The sequence below is a fragment of the Vigna unguiculata genome, chromosome 6 (assembly GCF_004118075.2).
Source record: "Vigna unguiculata cultivar IT97K-499-35 chromosome 6, ASM411807v1, whole genome shotgun sequence".
NCBI lineage: Eukaryota > Viridiplantae > Streptophyta > Magnoliopsida > Fabales > Fabaceae > Vigna > Vigna unguiculata.
In genome coordinates, this window is record NC_040284.1 from 13,678,952 (window position 1) to 13,694,966 (window position 16,015).

Genomic DNA, 16,015 nt, shown 5'->3' on the forward strand with positions numbered 1-16,015 from the left:
TTATGGCTCTTGTTGCACATTATGATTTGGAGCTTCATCAAATGGATGTCAAAACAGCGTTTCTCAATGGTGACATTGACGAGACGATCTATATGGTGCAACCAGAAAATTTTGTGTCGGGAGACCCAAAGAATATGATTTGCAAATTGACTAAATCCATTTATGGACTAAAACAAGCATCCCTTCAATGGTACCATAAATTTCATCAAGTAATTCTCTCATTTGGCTTCGAGATGAATCTTGTTGATGATTGTGTGTATCACAAGTTTAAAGGGAGCAAGTTTATTTTCCTGATCTTGTATGTTGATGACATTCTGCTTGCCACTAATGATATAGGCATATTGCACGAAACTAAGAAATTTCTGTCAAAGAATTTTGAAATGAAAGATCTTGGTGACGCATCCTTTGTATTAGGAATTCAGATACACCGAGATCGATCTCGGAGTATTCTAGGATTATCACAAAGGAGCTATATCGATAAAGTTCTTAAAAGGTTTAGCATGCATGAATGTAAATCCGGGGATACTCCAGTTGCTAAGGGAGACAAGTTCAGTCTCAATCAGTGCCCAAAGGGAAATTTGGAAATTGAGGAAATGAAGAAGATTCCTTATGCGTCAGCTGTAGGGAGTTTGATGTATGCCCAAGTATGTACGCGTCCAGACATAGCATACATAGTTAGGGCTCTAGGCAAATACTTAAGCAATCCAGGAATGGACCATTGGAAAGCAGCAAAGAGGGTCATGAGATATTTAAAAAGAACAAGAGGTTATATGCTCACATACAGGAGGTCAGACCAGTTGGAGATCACTGGGTTTTCTGACTTAGATTTTGCAGGATGTCAAGATAGCTTAAAATCTACTTCAGGTTACATTTTTATGTTGGCAGGTGGTGCGGTTTCTTGGCGCAGTGTCAAACAAACCCTTACAGCTTCATCCACCATGGCAGCAGAATTTGTAGCATGCTATGAGGCATCTAATCATGGGATATGGCTGAGAAATTTTGTCATAAGGCTGAAAATTGTGGAAAGCATTGAAAGACCACTTAAGTTATATTGTGACGATAAATCAACTGTATTGTATTCCAACAACAATAGGAGCTCGACTAAGTCGAAGCACATCGACATTAAGTTCCTAGTTGTTAAAGAAAGAGTACAGAGTGAACATATTTCCATAGAATATTTAGGGACAAACTCCATGATTGCAGATCCTCTAACTAAAGGACTTCCACCCAAGGTCTTTCGTGAGCATGTTGCTCACATGGGTGTTTTACAGTTTGAGGAATCTGAGGTTTAGTGGGAGATAGTCATTTTTATATGTTTTATGTTCTATGTTTAATTTCTTGTATGCATACATTAAACTTTCAGACATATTTGGTTATTTATATACGTGGTTTTAATTTTACACTTTGTACATTAAGTTTTTATATTGATCTCATGAAGTTAAAGTTTGGACCAGTTGAAAATAGATGTGTATATACAGATCACCTTCACATAATTTTTCATGTTACACATTTCATGATGAATCCATGTCATTTGGTTCTGTCAGGATTAGTGATCATTGTTGGTTTTAGTTGCGATTGATGCAATGAAAAACTGGTTTGGTTCTACATACTGATATAATCAATGGACGGGACTTTTGGAGTATGCTCGAGTAATATAATGACAATTTTGAGCTCATAAAGTCTAACACATTTATAAGGTTGTAAGGACATATATATTTGTGACCAGTGGGAGATTGTTAGTAATTTTGGGTCATGCATATATATGACATATAATTAAATGTGTTAGGGTCATTATTTATAAAGCCAAATAATAAAGTGATCTGACTAAATTAAAGATTTGGCTAAAGGCATATGTCATGAAAATAAATATTGTATAGAGACCAGTTAGTAATTTCTAATTTGATGAGGGGCCAAATTAGAAATACTGAAACTTAAGTAATTCAGTTTATAAATGGTCGTGGTCCCCTTCTGAGAGCACACACAGAGTCATTACGTACTTTTACTGTTCCTTTCTCCCTATCAATGGCGGACCTACTCAATGACAGGGGGAGCCACGGCTCCCCCAAAATTTTTTAAATTTATTTTTTATATATATTTATTTATTTTCTAAAATTATATTTATATATTATGTATATTAAGTTTATATTATAAAAAATTATAATAAAAGATAAAATAAAAAGTTTAATGGAGACATTGATTTATAAAAGAGATTAGAGTTTTTTTTTCTATATATAAGAACTTTCCATAATGTAAATTATCATGAAAATGTGTGAGAAGAAATAAATACAAAGAGATAGATTAGAAAACAGAGATTGTGGAATACATAGATTGAAATTGAAGTATATATTCTCGGATGATCTCTCACATATCAAGGTTAGTATCTTATTATAATTTATATATGTTAAATTTATGATTCATTTTAGGATGTTTCTCCCAAATTAAGTTTATTCCAAATGAGTATAAATCCTAATTTTGATTTTAGGGATTGTTTTATGAAATTTATATGAACCTTAATTATAAATTTTCCCAAATTATTATAACCCTTAATTATGAAATTTAGAGATTTTATGTTTTTTGTTGCCTATGGTAAATTTTTTAAAGTTTTGAATTTATATAGTGTTGCTTATTTAATTAAAGTTATATGAATTTTGTTATGTTTTGCATTGTGATAATTGTGATTTGTGAATACAAATTTTCTTTTTCTAAATAGGTGAGAGGTGATAAATTTATGTTAGAAAGATTATGATAAAGAGTAAAATAATTGATTTTTTTTTTGAAAGAAGAAGGCTTGTGATAAGATGAAAAAAAAAATTTACATTAACTAAACTTAAGAAATTTCATGAGAACCAAGTATTCAAGACAATAAAAAACAAATCTCTAACTTTCCTAGGATTACATATAATGAATTTAAAAATTCATTAAAACACGATCCGGGAAAAACGTCCTCAAATTTGACAATACCCACCAAATCAAATTGATGAGGTACAAAGGGCTTATCAAAATGGTATTCATGGTTTATATCATGATATAATAACGAATGATAGTCATATTTTTTTTGAATTCTACTATTATGTATGCTTGTTTTAAGCCGAAGAAATGAAAAAAAAATTCTAACTAAAAAAAATTATATGTAACAAATTTAATTTGGCGCCCCTAAATTTTTTGTCCAAGTTCCGCCACTGCTCCCTATCCCCATCAAGAGAGAAGACCCAAAGGAAAATAAAGGTGCTCTACAGGAGGAAGATCACTGTATCATTAGTGCTCTCTAATATTATCATTATGGTCAATTCAGATATGCTACCGTTTACTATTTACAGCATGATTATCAGTATGAGATATTGTGTATGAGTTTATGATTGATTATTAGGATCATATTCTGCGTTTTTACTTACCTTAACCTTATAGACTTTACACCCCTTTCTGACCCTAGTTTACCATGGATGCATATTTCAAATGATTTTATATTTGGGCTTCCAAAGTCAAGATAAATAAGAGTAAATCCTTATGGTAGTTGACCGATTTTCTATAATAACCCATTTTATTTCCATAATGTTCATGTTGCATGTTGTATTGCAAATATCTTCTTTGAGGAAGTAATTAAGAGGCACAAACTTCCTAAAAGTTTTTTAGCCACTTTCTAGAAGATTCTATGGGGAATATTAGGAACTAAAATCATGTTTTCTACAACTTGTCATCTACAAATAAAATTTGTTAATAAAACTTTGTTTAACCACTGAGGTGCTTCATTTCAGTGATTCAAATAGATGGAGAAGAACATTTATCTGATATAAAGTTTAAATACAATAGAGTGACTAACATCATAACTTTCGATTCTCATTTTGAGTTTGCATATGAATTAACTCCTTTAAAATCTGTTAACCTTGCATTTATTCCAACTTCTAGCCTATTTTGAAAATGATAGATTTGAAAAATCATAATTTATTAATTAACTACGTACTAAAGTCAAAACAATATGTTAACCATGTTAATAAAAAAAAAATTGGAGGTCATATTTGAACCAAGATATTGGGTTTAGATTCCCTTATGAAAGAAAATATTTCTTTTTCAAAGGAAGTCTAAACTATCACTACTAAAAAAACTCATATTTTTTGTCAATTTTGTTTTGAAAATTTTTTTGTAGAAAATACTTATAAATTTGTTGAGAAAAAAATTACAAGAAATTGCTATCAATTTTCTCACATGAATCTTTTAACATGTGTTTTGTGCTGAATGAAGTGTACCAAACCATAAGTGGACATTTGGCAGTTTGTTAATTTTTTGTTTTTTTATAATCTATCAAGTAATCAAGTCGTGACAATAAATAAATATTTTAGAGAATATAAAATAAGTGATACATGTTTTAGAATGTGTTAAATATTGTCAAACTTTCAATAGGACTATTTATTTACAATGTCCATTTATAAAGCTTTTATATAGAAAGTTTATTAACAACTATGCTAAATATGCATAAGGAAACAAATTATGTATTATTAAGTCATAATACATACACTCATGTTTTTAAATTATATATGTTTTGAATTGTTTCCTTATCAAACTTCTATATTAACATATTTACATTAATGTATAGAATATTTTGTATAGTTCGCAATGATCAAGCAAATATTATATCTTAGTAAAAGAAATGCAACAACTAGAGATGGCAAATAAACCCGTGCCCGTGGGTATCACCCGAACCCGTCCCCGTTTTGACGGGGAATCCCCGCTTTGACTGGGTATGGGTATGGGTATGGGTAATACCCAAAATTTTCAACTGGGGATGGGGATGGGGATATATATATACCCGCCCAAATACCCGTTCCCGCTTAAATTACTAAACTATTTATAATTTATTAAATAATCTAAAAAATATATATAAATAAATAATATATTTACACATAAAATATAATATAATATAATATAATATAATATAATATAGTATATATACATATAAATAAAATATACTTATATATATATATATATATATATATATATATATATATATATATATATATTTACACATATACATGTAATATAATATAATATAATATAATATAATATACATATAATATATATACATAATAATATAATATAATATATATAATATATACGTATAAAACAAATTAATTATTTAACTAGTGAGATCTTTTATAAACAAATTTATAACATGACAAATTTATAAAAATTTAAAAGAAATATATATATATATATATATATATATATATATATATATATATATATATATATATATATATATATATATATAAAAGCATAAAATATCTACGCATATACATATAATATATATACATAATAATATAATATATATTATTATATTTATATTATTATATAATATAATATAATATATACTTAAAATAAATATATATCTATAAATAAATAAATAAATATATATATATATATATATATATATATATATATAAACATAAGATATCCACACATATAATATATATACACATAATAATATAATATATAATATAATATAATATATATAAATAATTATATATATATATATAAACATAAGATATCCACACATATAATATATATATATATACATAGTAATATAATATATAATATAATATAATATAATATAATATAATATATATATATATATAACATATTTCTCATTCTATATATATATATATATATATATATATAACATATATATATATAACATATATATATACTATTATAATAATTTTCTTAATATTTGACATCATGAGAATCAAAAAGAGTATGTTATTTTAATATTGAATATTTTGATAGTATCATGATTCCGTTGGTGTGATTTTTAAATTTTTTTTATAAAAAATATTTAATTGATATATGGAACAATAAAAAAATGGGTATGGGTATGGGTATAAGAAAATACCCGTTACCCGGTGGGGATGGGGATGGGTCAAAAGTTGTATACCCGTTGGGTTTGGGGATGGGGATGGGGATGAATTTTTATTATGGGGATGGGGATGGGATCATGATACCCGTACCCGCCCCGCCCCGTTGCCATCCCTAGCAACAACATTCATCTCCAAAATCCTATATAAACCAATCAATAAGTTTTCAATAAGTTTATATTGTGCTTTCTTTAAGAATTATTTCTTTTGGTAATCTTCAAGATTTTTGTCTCAAGAAAAAACTAAGAATTAATAATTAGAAATTATTTGTGTACTCGCTATAACAACTAAGAGTCTTATTATTCAAAATACTTGCTTACTTTAACTTATTATTTAAAATTAATTATCCTTAATTAAATTTACTTTTCTTCATTATAGATATTCACCTTATTCAAAATTAATCATCATTGCAATGTGATCTTTGTTATTTTTAATTTCATAAATTATTTACTATATACAAAAACTAACTTAAAATTAAAACCAATGTGTTCATTCCAAATTTCTCACAAAAAAATTAACATTTTTGATTAAATAAATAAGTTATTAAATAAAAAATAACTTATTAAAAAAGTTAAAATAAGTTGAAAAATAAATTAATTAAAAAAATTAAACAAACTATCAAAGTCATGTTTAGATACACCATTTAAAATATTATTAAATAAATTAAAATCATGAATATCTGAGAAAGATTTCTCTAAACGAAATTAAAGGGTATTTATTAGCACGATTTCTTAAAAAAAACGTGCTTAAGAGCACCATCTCAATTAAGAAAAATTATCAAATTTAAAGTTTTGTTTGTAAACCACGACTTTAAAATAAAAAAAGTCACGTTTTACAACAGAATTTACCTATATCCGACTAAAATTTAAAATTTATACATTATGTCATTCGATCTTTAGTTAAAATTTGAATTAGTTCTTCTTTAAAATTTTAACTAATTTAGTCTTTCATCTAAAGATGATCATGGATTGAATTTTTAATGATCCAATCCTCATCTATTTTGGATCCAAATAATTGAATTAGATTTTCGATCTAAATCCTTTTAAAAAAAAGTAGATTGAATTTTTTTTTAAATCCATATCCAAATATTTAGATCAAGTTTAAATTCAGATCCAAATATTTGGATCAAGTTCAAAATCCAAAATCCATTTTTCATAAAATTAAATTAAATTGAATTTTCTAAAACTTTTGTCCATAGGACCGACACCATAGAATTTGACAGATTTTTTGTCGGGACCAACGAGGCCAAATTTCAGTATGGGATAGACTCGACTGACTTTTGGTCGGGGTCGACCGAATTTTGGTCAAGCTTGACCGAATTTTTGTTGAGCTCGACTTGGTCGAATTCAACCAAATTTTGGCTAGGGTCGACTCAGCCGAATTTTAGCTGGGGTCGACTTGGCCAAATTTGAATGAATCGACTTGACTGAATCCGGCCAAATTTCGACCAGGGCCGATTTTGCCTAATACGACCAAATTTTGGCCATAACCAACTTAGCCAAATATGACCACATTTGGGCCAGGGTATGATCAGTCAAATCTCGATCAGGGTTGACTCCAGTAAATTCGTCGGTCGGGATCGACTCGGTTGAATATGAGCAATTTTCGATCACGACTGCCTTAGCTGAATACAATCAAATTTCATTTAGGACTTACTTGACCGAATATGGCTAAATTTGGGCTAGGGTCGGCTCAACCAAATTTTGGTCATGGCTAACTCGACTGAATTTGGCCAAATTTAGGTTGGGACCCACTCACCTGAATACGACCAAATTTCGGTTGCGATCCACTTTGCCGAATACGACCAAATTCAGACTAGGACCAACTCGGCCAAATTTGGTCGAGGCCAACACGATCGAATTTCGACCAGAGCCGACTCGACTGAATTAGGCCGAATTTCGGTCGTGGACGATTCAGTTGAATACGACCAAATTTTGATCGTGACCGACTCATTTGAATACGGTCAAATTTCATCCTGGGTCGTCTCAGCCGAATACGACCAAATTTGGGTCAGGGGCGACTTGGCCAAATCTCAATTGGGGCCAACTCGATTGAATTCGACCAAATTTTGACCAGAGTCAACTAGGTTGAGTACGACCAAATTTTGGTCCCGGTCATCTCGGTTGAATGCGGTCAAATTTTGTTTGGGTTGAGTCAGCCCAATGTAGTCAAATTTGGGCCGGGATCAACTCGACCGAATACTTCCAAATTTTATCTAAGACCGACTGGACCAAATTTCAAGCAGGACCGACTTGACTAAATTCGACCAAATTACGTATAGGGTTACGCCAACTCAGTCAAATACGACTAAATTTGGACTAGTCCATCTCGACTTTTAGCCTAACCTAACCAAAAATATAAATTAAAAATTTGGATTATCCATTTTGAAAATCTAGATTTAGAGAATGGATATCCAATCCATAAAATATATAAAATGTAGATCAGATTGAAATCCAAATCTAATAAAATGAATTTTAAATGGATTGAATTTTTAATAAAATAAATATTAAATGGATTGGATTAGATAAAAAGTAGATTTGATCATGAAATTTGGATTTTTTGCCCACTCCTTCATCTTTATAAATATGTGGATTTAGTCCTTTAAATATTTTTTTTTTAAATTTATTTGACGTTTTCCGGCTAACATTGAAGAGAAAACATGTAAACGGTGTAAACAAAATAAAATATTATAATGAAATATTTTTAAAATGTTAAATAAACTTAATAAAATTTGATTAAAAAAACTAAATCCACGTATTTACAAAGTTGAGGAACAAAATTACTTCAAAATTTTTAAAAGGGACTAATTCAGATTTTCACTCAAAATAAAAACATCAAAAACATATTTAACAATTTTTTGAACTTACCGGTGGTCTCTTTTATTACTGGTAATTTTAATGTTTTTATGTGGATAATATGTAATATAAAAATGACTAAATGTAGAATTTTAAAAACTTGGAATGTTAATCTAATTTGAAAAAAAAAAACTAGTAATATTAATATAATTTACTTAAATTATTAAAATCTACAAAAATCATGAGTTATATTATATTTATCAACAAAAGGAGCACATCATTTAAAAATTAACAAATAACCATAAATGGGTTTAAAAGTTGTGTCAGTCATCATTTCACCCAAACATTTAGTTTATTAATTATTCAAACCTGAACATAACAAGAGTCCTCTATGAACAAATGCAACACAAGTTCTAAGAGCTTTAGAGGAAAACAGAAAAAGTAGAATAGCTAGCATGATGCCACGTGTAACCAATCAGAACCCCCACTCCCTTATCCCACATCGATCACAAATCCGTTCTAATGCCACCACCAATCATGACCTCCAAATGCAATTATCCACAACCAACCACATTTTCACTGCCACATCATCCACCACACACCAAAAACCACTTCAAAGTCCTTACACTGTCTGAATAATCACAGGCCAAAGAAAGTGTGAAGATTTTGAGTTTTGAGCACAATGGCCTCCACCCAATGTTTCTTGCACCACCATGCTCTCACCAACCCTGCTAGAGCTTCACCACAGCGCCAGGTGCTGACTACCAAACCTAACCACATTGTCTGCAAGACACAGAAACAGGTTGTCCAAGAAGGTGATGCCACCACCACCCTTGTCTCTCGCAGGTTGGCCCTCACTGTGCTCATTGGTGCTGCTGCTGTTGGCTCCAAGGTCTCTCCTGCTGATGCAGCTTATGGAGAAGCTGGTATTTTACCCTTTTGCACTTCTTTCATTGTTAAACTATTACCATCTTTCAAGGAGATTCTTCATGAAATGAGTTTCCTAGAGTTAAAATTATCTTATTTACAATTTTTTACAAGTTTTTACAAATTATCTCTAAAACCTCAATCATGCAGAAAATTGTTGTCAAATGGGGCTGGTATGGCTGCTGTTGTGGAATGAAATTTTGACATTTTGAGTTTAGTTTTGTGATCAAATTTACACATTTTGTTGTAGAGAGAGTACCTTTAAGGAACCTGAATGGTGTTGTGTGGTTCATATAGTCGAACTTTCACTTTACTTGGTAATGCTTTGTTGTTGTTTGTTTGTTTGTCAATGAAGAATAGGAATAGGTTATACTTAAGCTTTTATAGAAATTTATTTAGTTAAAAAGGTCAAAATTTTTTTGCCAATCAAAACCTTTTAGGCCTAACAGATCTGTGTAGTTTCAGACTTTGTTTTTTATTTAACAAAAGTTTTGTCCAAAGTCTAACTTATTTCCACTCTTAGTAAAGAAACCAGGTTTTGAATTCTTAAGGAAATTATACTTCCTTTGGTGTCATGATAGTTAGAGCCAAATAACTCTAATACTCTGGTTTTAATTCAACTGTTATTTTATTGTAAGGAAACTGTGCAGTTTACTTTGTACATTGCCAACTATATCTGGTTAGAGTTCAAAGATGAAAGAAACAGGGTGATGAGAACCAAACTGGGAAAGTTGCATAGGTCTAAGAGTGGCTTTCTTATTGCCCTTTGGCTTTGAACCATAATCCCACTTAAACATATTGCAGAAATTATAATTGAAAGAAAGAGGTTAGTGAGGGTTAGAATATTTTTCTTATAACTTGACGACAGAATTTCTGATATTATGTCAGTGAACCAACTATCTCAAAACACCAAAGAATAGTTTTTATCTAAAGTACAATTGATTTTATTGCAGCCAATGTGTTCGGAAAGCCAAAGACTAACACAGACTTCCTTCCATACAATGGAAATGGATTCAAACTCTCAATTCCCTCAAAGTGGAACCCAAGCAAAGAGGTTGAGTACCCAGGCCAGGTTCTTAGATATGAGGACAATTTTGACACAACAAGCAATGTTGCTGTCATGGTCACTACAACTGATAAGAAATCCATCACTGACTATGGTTCTCCTGAGGAGTTTCTATCTCAGGTAAACTCACAGCTTTTGGCTTGTTTTCTACTTAACAATTAAGGTTCATATTCCATATTATAACCAGTGTGTATGCATGATTTACAATAGTCTTGAGTGAAGCTTCCAAAATCTAAGCGAATAATGTCTATGAAGTTTAAAGATAATGACAACAGTGTTGCTGGCTGAAATTCAAGACTAGAGTTTTTTTCCGGTTTTGCAGGTGGATTATTTGCTAGGGAAACAAGCCTTCTTTGGCCAAACTGACTCTGAGGTAATTGATTCATTTTTTATGAATAGCCTTATGACATACATTTTTAACCTTACTATTGTCTGTTATCCTTTCTTTTTCATTTTTTGTAAATGCAAACAAATTGTTGTTAAGAAGTCAATGAAGTAAAAATGAGAATGTTCATAGGAAAATAGTGTATGAAAACAAAAGAACTATTACATATTTGACGTTTACTTTTAATCATAGCAAGAACTGTTCAAATCTTGGCACAAAACATAAGATGAATAATTACAATCTATAATTTGATTAGAATATACCAGTCATCCAATCATAAATTGTCATTTACAGTAAACAGTGCAAAGTTTACACTGATGTGATTTGCAAATGGTTAACAGTGTAAAAATCTTAACACTTGTAGTGTATGAAATTAAACTCAATAAAAAATTTCCATTCTTATAAAAAATTCTATAATCTTTTGAGTTTGATCATCAAGAATGCACCAAATATCATTGCATATGCTAACTGCTTCTGAACTTTAATTTCTCAGGGTGGTTTTGATTCCAATGCTGTAGCAACTGCAAACATCTTGGAGAGTGCAACACCTGTGATTGATGGGAAAAAGTACTACAGTTTGACTGTGTTGACAAGAACAGCTGATGGAGATGAAGGTGGCAAGCACCAGCTGATTACAGCAACTGTGAAAGATGGAAAACTATACATCTGCAAGGCTCAAGCTGGAGACAAGAGGTGGTTTAAGGGAGCAAGAAAATTTGTGGAGAGCACAGCAAGTTCCTTCAGTGTTGCCTAAGAACATGGTCAATGTTCACTCTGCATGTAAATCATCTTGAAGGGGTGTGTATGTCTTGAATTATGTGCTTTTTGTCCACAAGTTCCATTATTTGAGGCAGTTGGTTGGAGTAAGAACTTTGATTCTTAATTTTTCATGTCTTCTCAGGACTTGCCCTCATCTCTTGTAACCCTTTTGGATTAAGCATTATTTTAAGTTGCTATAAGCCATATTAAGAACCATTATGTTTATAAAAGGCTCCGGGGCCCTTTTTTCAAGGTGCTTGAAATATTTTGTAACAATTTTTTTATTTTATTTTAAAACATAACTTTATTAATGGGAAATCCTACCCTAAGAGATACTACTGCTATCACATTCCATGAAAATTGAGCAGAAGTAATTAGGTTGCACAACCACAATCACAAATATGCAACAATGGCAGCTAGTAAGTGCATGTTAAGTACCTTACATGGGCTCAAGCGTAAACAACAATTCAGATGCCAGCATCTCACTATTCATTTCATAATATTTGGTTATCTTTTTTCCTTGAATTAACTTTTGAGGTTTAGGTTTAGCAAAATACAATTGTAACATGGTATATTATTATTATTATTATTTTGTTGGTGCAAAGGAAAACATAAAAGAAACAAAGCTAATAATCCATAGCAGACAACAAATCTTCTCACAAAATTTCTCAAACTTCCAAATGCATTCATTTCCATTGAGTTTTCTCTCTCATTTAGCTACTTATCCACAACACCATTAGTTCCCGGTGAATATGGGCAAAGGTAATATCTCAATCCATTAATACCAAAGACCTAATAATGTTCAGCTTGTTGCCATGAACATGCAAAGATACAAGGTTTCTATTCCACCCACAATTGACCCAACAATGTTGAATTCCTTTACGTTCAAAAGTTTTACATGAATATGATCTCACCCACTCGTATTTTGGAAAAATCCAAACCTCCAAATAGACACTCTGTCTCTAATCACTCCTCCTATCTACAACATGTTAGGGATTCTAGCTTCCATCAACATTTACTTTGATTTGAGCCAATAATCGATGCACCAGTGTTGAAGAGTCATTGCCTCTAACATTTATTTTAAAAATTGCATATGTGAAGAATTCAAGAGTTCCTCACTCAGTGGAGACAGATGAGGTTAGCAAATATATAAGAAGAAAGACCCACAAACCTAATGTCTTAAGGTTTTGGATTTGAGTTGGTGTCAGGTCTCCTATATATAGGTTGATCAATGGCTTGAGACTCATTAGATCCACATCTCCTAGGTTTCATACAAAGTATCCCCAATATGTCAATTTGAAAACCCATCAATTGGAATAATCTATGAGAAGATTTATATGAGTGCAAAACTCATGGCTAGAACACTTTCGAGGTGGAAGGGGAGTTTGTATTGTGTGAAGACTTATACTTGGTAGTAAGATTGTGAGGAACTCAAGTATGAAGTAAGGAGTCCCACATTGAGTACAAATGAGTGAGATGAATAATATATAAGGAAAACATAATGTATAAACTAGTCCACGCAAAACTACAATATGTAAAATAGTTGACACTTGTAACTCAACCAAAAATGATTATTTTACTAATGAATTCATCAAACATAATGAATTCAACCTCTTTCAATATGACTTGCAATAATTATCGTCCATTACATTAATATATAGTTAAATACCCCAACTAACACCATTACTATTTTCAATGTAATTATCTTTTCCTCATATCAACAAGTTCAATTACATAATTAATTTAACTACCCATGAAATTGATTTAGCTTGATTCCTTCGTGAAGAAATACCTAGATTACTTAAGGAAGATCAAGTTGACTCCTCTATGAAATTTCTCTAATATCCAACGTTAAGATTGAAGACTTATAACTAGATATTTCTACTCTTATTCCTAGTGGTAGGATATACCATAGTATTTACCTAGATCCTAATTTTTACAAAAGAGTTTTCCAAATGCAATTAAAATTATAAAACTACATTTTAACATATTAAAATAGAGTAGTATAAAATCTTTTGAAATCGTAGAAAAGTTCAATATGGATAATTGGTTTTAACATTAAATTTTTTTCCCTTGAATTGACCATGGTTCTAAGTAAGCTTAATTGCTTAAAATGAGTATCTAATCGATTAAAATGATCTTTGATAAACACATATGAACATCTTAACAAATTAAAAACAACTTTTAATCGGTTGAAATCTTCTTATTAACAAGTTAATCTCTAAAAAAAGATACAAGCTAATAAAAAACACACTCTTTAAACATATAGGTCCTTAATCTTCAAGGCAAGATGACTTGATAAGGTTGGATTCATCAAATTTTTATAGAGCACAATAGTAATCTAAACAATCTCTTCTTATTTGATGAAGATAACCTTCTAACATAGAGAAATCTATCTCATGTAGTGAGTGTTCATTACAAATATCACAAATGTTATATCTTGCATCGCAAAAGCATAAACAACACAAAAACACATTGATTGTTGCCACTTTTACAATCAAATAATGATCAATTATCTAATGCTCTACACTAATCGTCTAGTGCATAGAAAACAAATCGTCTACTACATAGAGAATTGATAAAAATAAAATATAGATAGGGTCAACTAACCTAAATCGTCTTTCAACGAATTGAATTAAAAATGTAACTTCAAAAAACACTTGTAGAAATCTATGGAAATGTTAGAAGCATAAAAGTAGTAAAGGGGTTTTAAAAGCAATAAATGTATTAAAGAATTGAAATATATATATATATATATATATGCAAAGATAGGTTGATTATCTAACTTTTCCATAATCAAATTATTCATCGATTATCATATGATTATCACTCATTTAATTTATAAACAACAATCTCAAATTAAATAAATAAGCTTCAATTAGTTATCTAAGATTCTCATTCATTTGAACCGTCTATGACTAAGATTCAAGTTACACTTCATTCGTTTCACACGTCTATGAGTAAAGTATTAATCTATTCTTTTAACTTTTTACAAAGCAAAAAAATATACAAGTTTGAATTAACTAAACAAGTGTAAATTAATTCATTTAGTTCCTCACTTGTTCTAAGCATCTTTTAACACTTTACTTCTTCCAAACTTCTACAAGTTAAGTGCTCTTTTACACTAACATGTTCCTAGCGTCTACATTTGAAGATTTACTTTTTACCTAAATAAAAGATTATCAAAAGTCAGCAAACTAACAGAAATTCTAATTAAAGAATAAGATTGATTATCAACAATTGTTCTAAAATAATCCTAAGAGAAAAAAAAAATCAGAATTCAAAGAGAATAGATAAAAATAGGCTTTGTTTGAAAAAAATAAAAGAATAACACATTACTTGCACATAACCTCATAATCAACTATGAAACTGCAAGAGAATCAACCCAAGAGACTTAGTTCTTCCTATGGAAGATAACACAAGGCATAATCTAAAAGTAAAATGATAGCATTGGATGGATGGTGGTGGTGATGGTGAGGTGGATCGATGGGTGATAGAGTTTAGCTTTGTTGGACCTCTATATATAGCTTTCTTTAGAAGTCAAATTTGTTTCTCCAAGATGCAAGAACTTTAGAACGTGCAACAAAGTTTCGTGCTAGGAAATTCCACACATTAGACTCTCTAATTAAACTCGTCTAGCTAGAGTGTCTAGTGCATTTCATCTATTTAGAAAATCTTTTATCTAGCAAGACTTAAAAGGCTTATTTTATGGAATGATTTGATATAAAACTCAATTAATACCATTTGGAAAAATCCCAGTATGGATTTAAACTCAATTATAATTCAAGAAAACCTAGTCATCACACACATATTCTCCCTCTTTGGATTCATCAAATTAGGAGAAACACACAAAAAATGTAATATTAAAAATAGCACAATCACTGTCCAATACACAACAAACATAGTTCAAATAACATCACACATGTATTTTTTTTTTATTTATAAAACAAAATCGTGATAAATAAATTGAAACAAAATAACGAAAATCTTAAATAACTAGAATTTATTAAAAATAAAGAAAAAATACGTGTTTTAAACAATTTAAAATGAAAATGCATCAATATATAATGATTATGAGAAATTGAATGAAAAGCGTGAAAGAAAATGCTAAGTTATAAAATGTTCAATTAAATTGAAACCAATAACCATAAATAGATGACGATGCCTAGAAATATTT

The 16,015-nt window shown here is 30.1% G+C and overlaps 1 protein-coding gene across 1 annotated transcript; it reads left to right on the forward strand.

Annotated features, from left to right (window-relative positions):
- Window positions 1–9,267: 9,267 nt before the first annotated feature.
- Window positions 9,268–12,101, forward strand: LOC114186522 (oxygen-evolving enhancer protein 2, chloroplastic). Its single transcript, XM_028074448.1, has 4 exons — window positions 9,268–9,627; window positions 10,582–10,814; window positions 11,017–11,067; window positions 11,573–12,101. The coding sequence occupies exons 1-4, from the start codon at window positions 9,384–9,386 to the stop codon at window positions 11,831–11,833; spliced, it is 789 nt and encodes a 262-aa protein (XP_027930249.1). The 5' UTR covers window positions 9,268–9,383; the 3' UTR covers window positions 11,834–12,101.
- The last annotated feature ends 3,914 nt before the right edge of the window (window positions 12,102–16,015 follow it).

Bases quoted from the DNA above. Each gene is read 5' to 3' on its own strand.
- LOC114186522 (XM_028074448.1), top strand. From the start codon at position 9,384: ATGGCCTCCACCCAATGTTTCTTGCACCACCATGCTCTCACCAACCCT. The intron at 10,815-11,016 runs GTAAACTCACAG...CCGGTTTTGCAG, and splicing joins CTGAGGAGTTTCTATCTCAG to GTGGATTATTTGCTAGGGAA. The intron at 11,068-11,572 runs GTAATTGATTCA...TTAATTTCTCAG, and splicing joins TTGGCCAAACTGACTCTGAG to GGTGGTTTTGATTCCAATGC.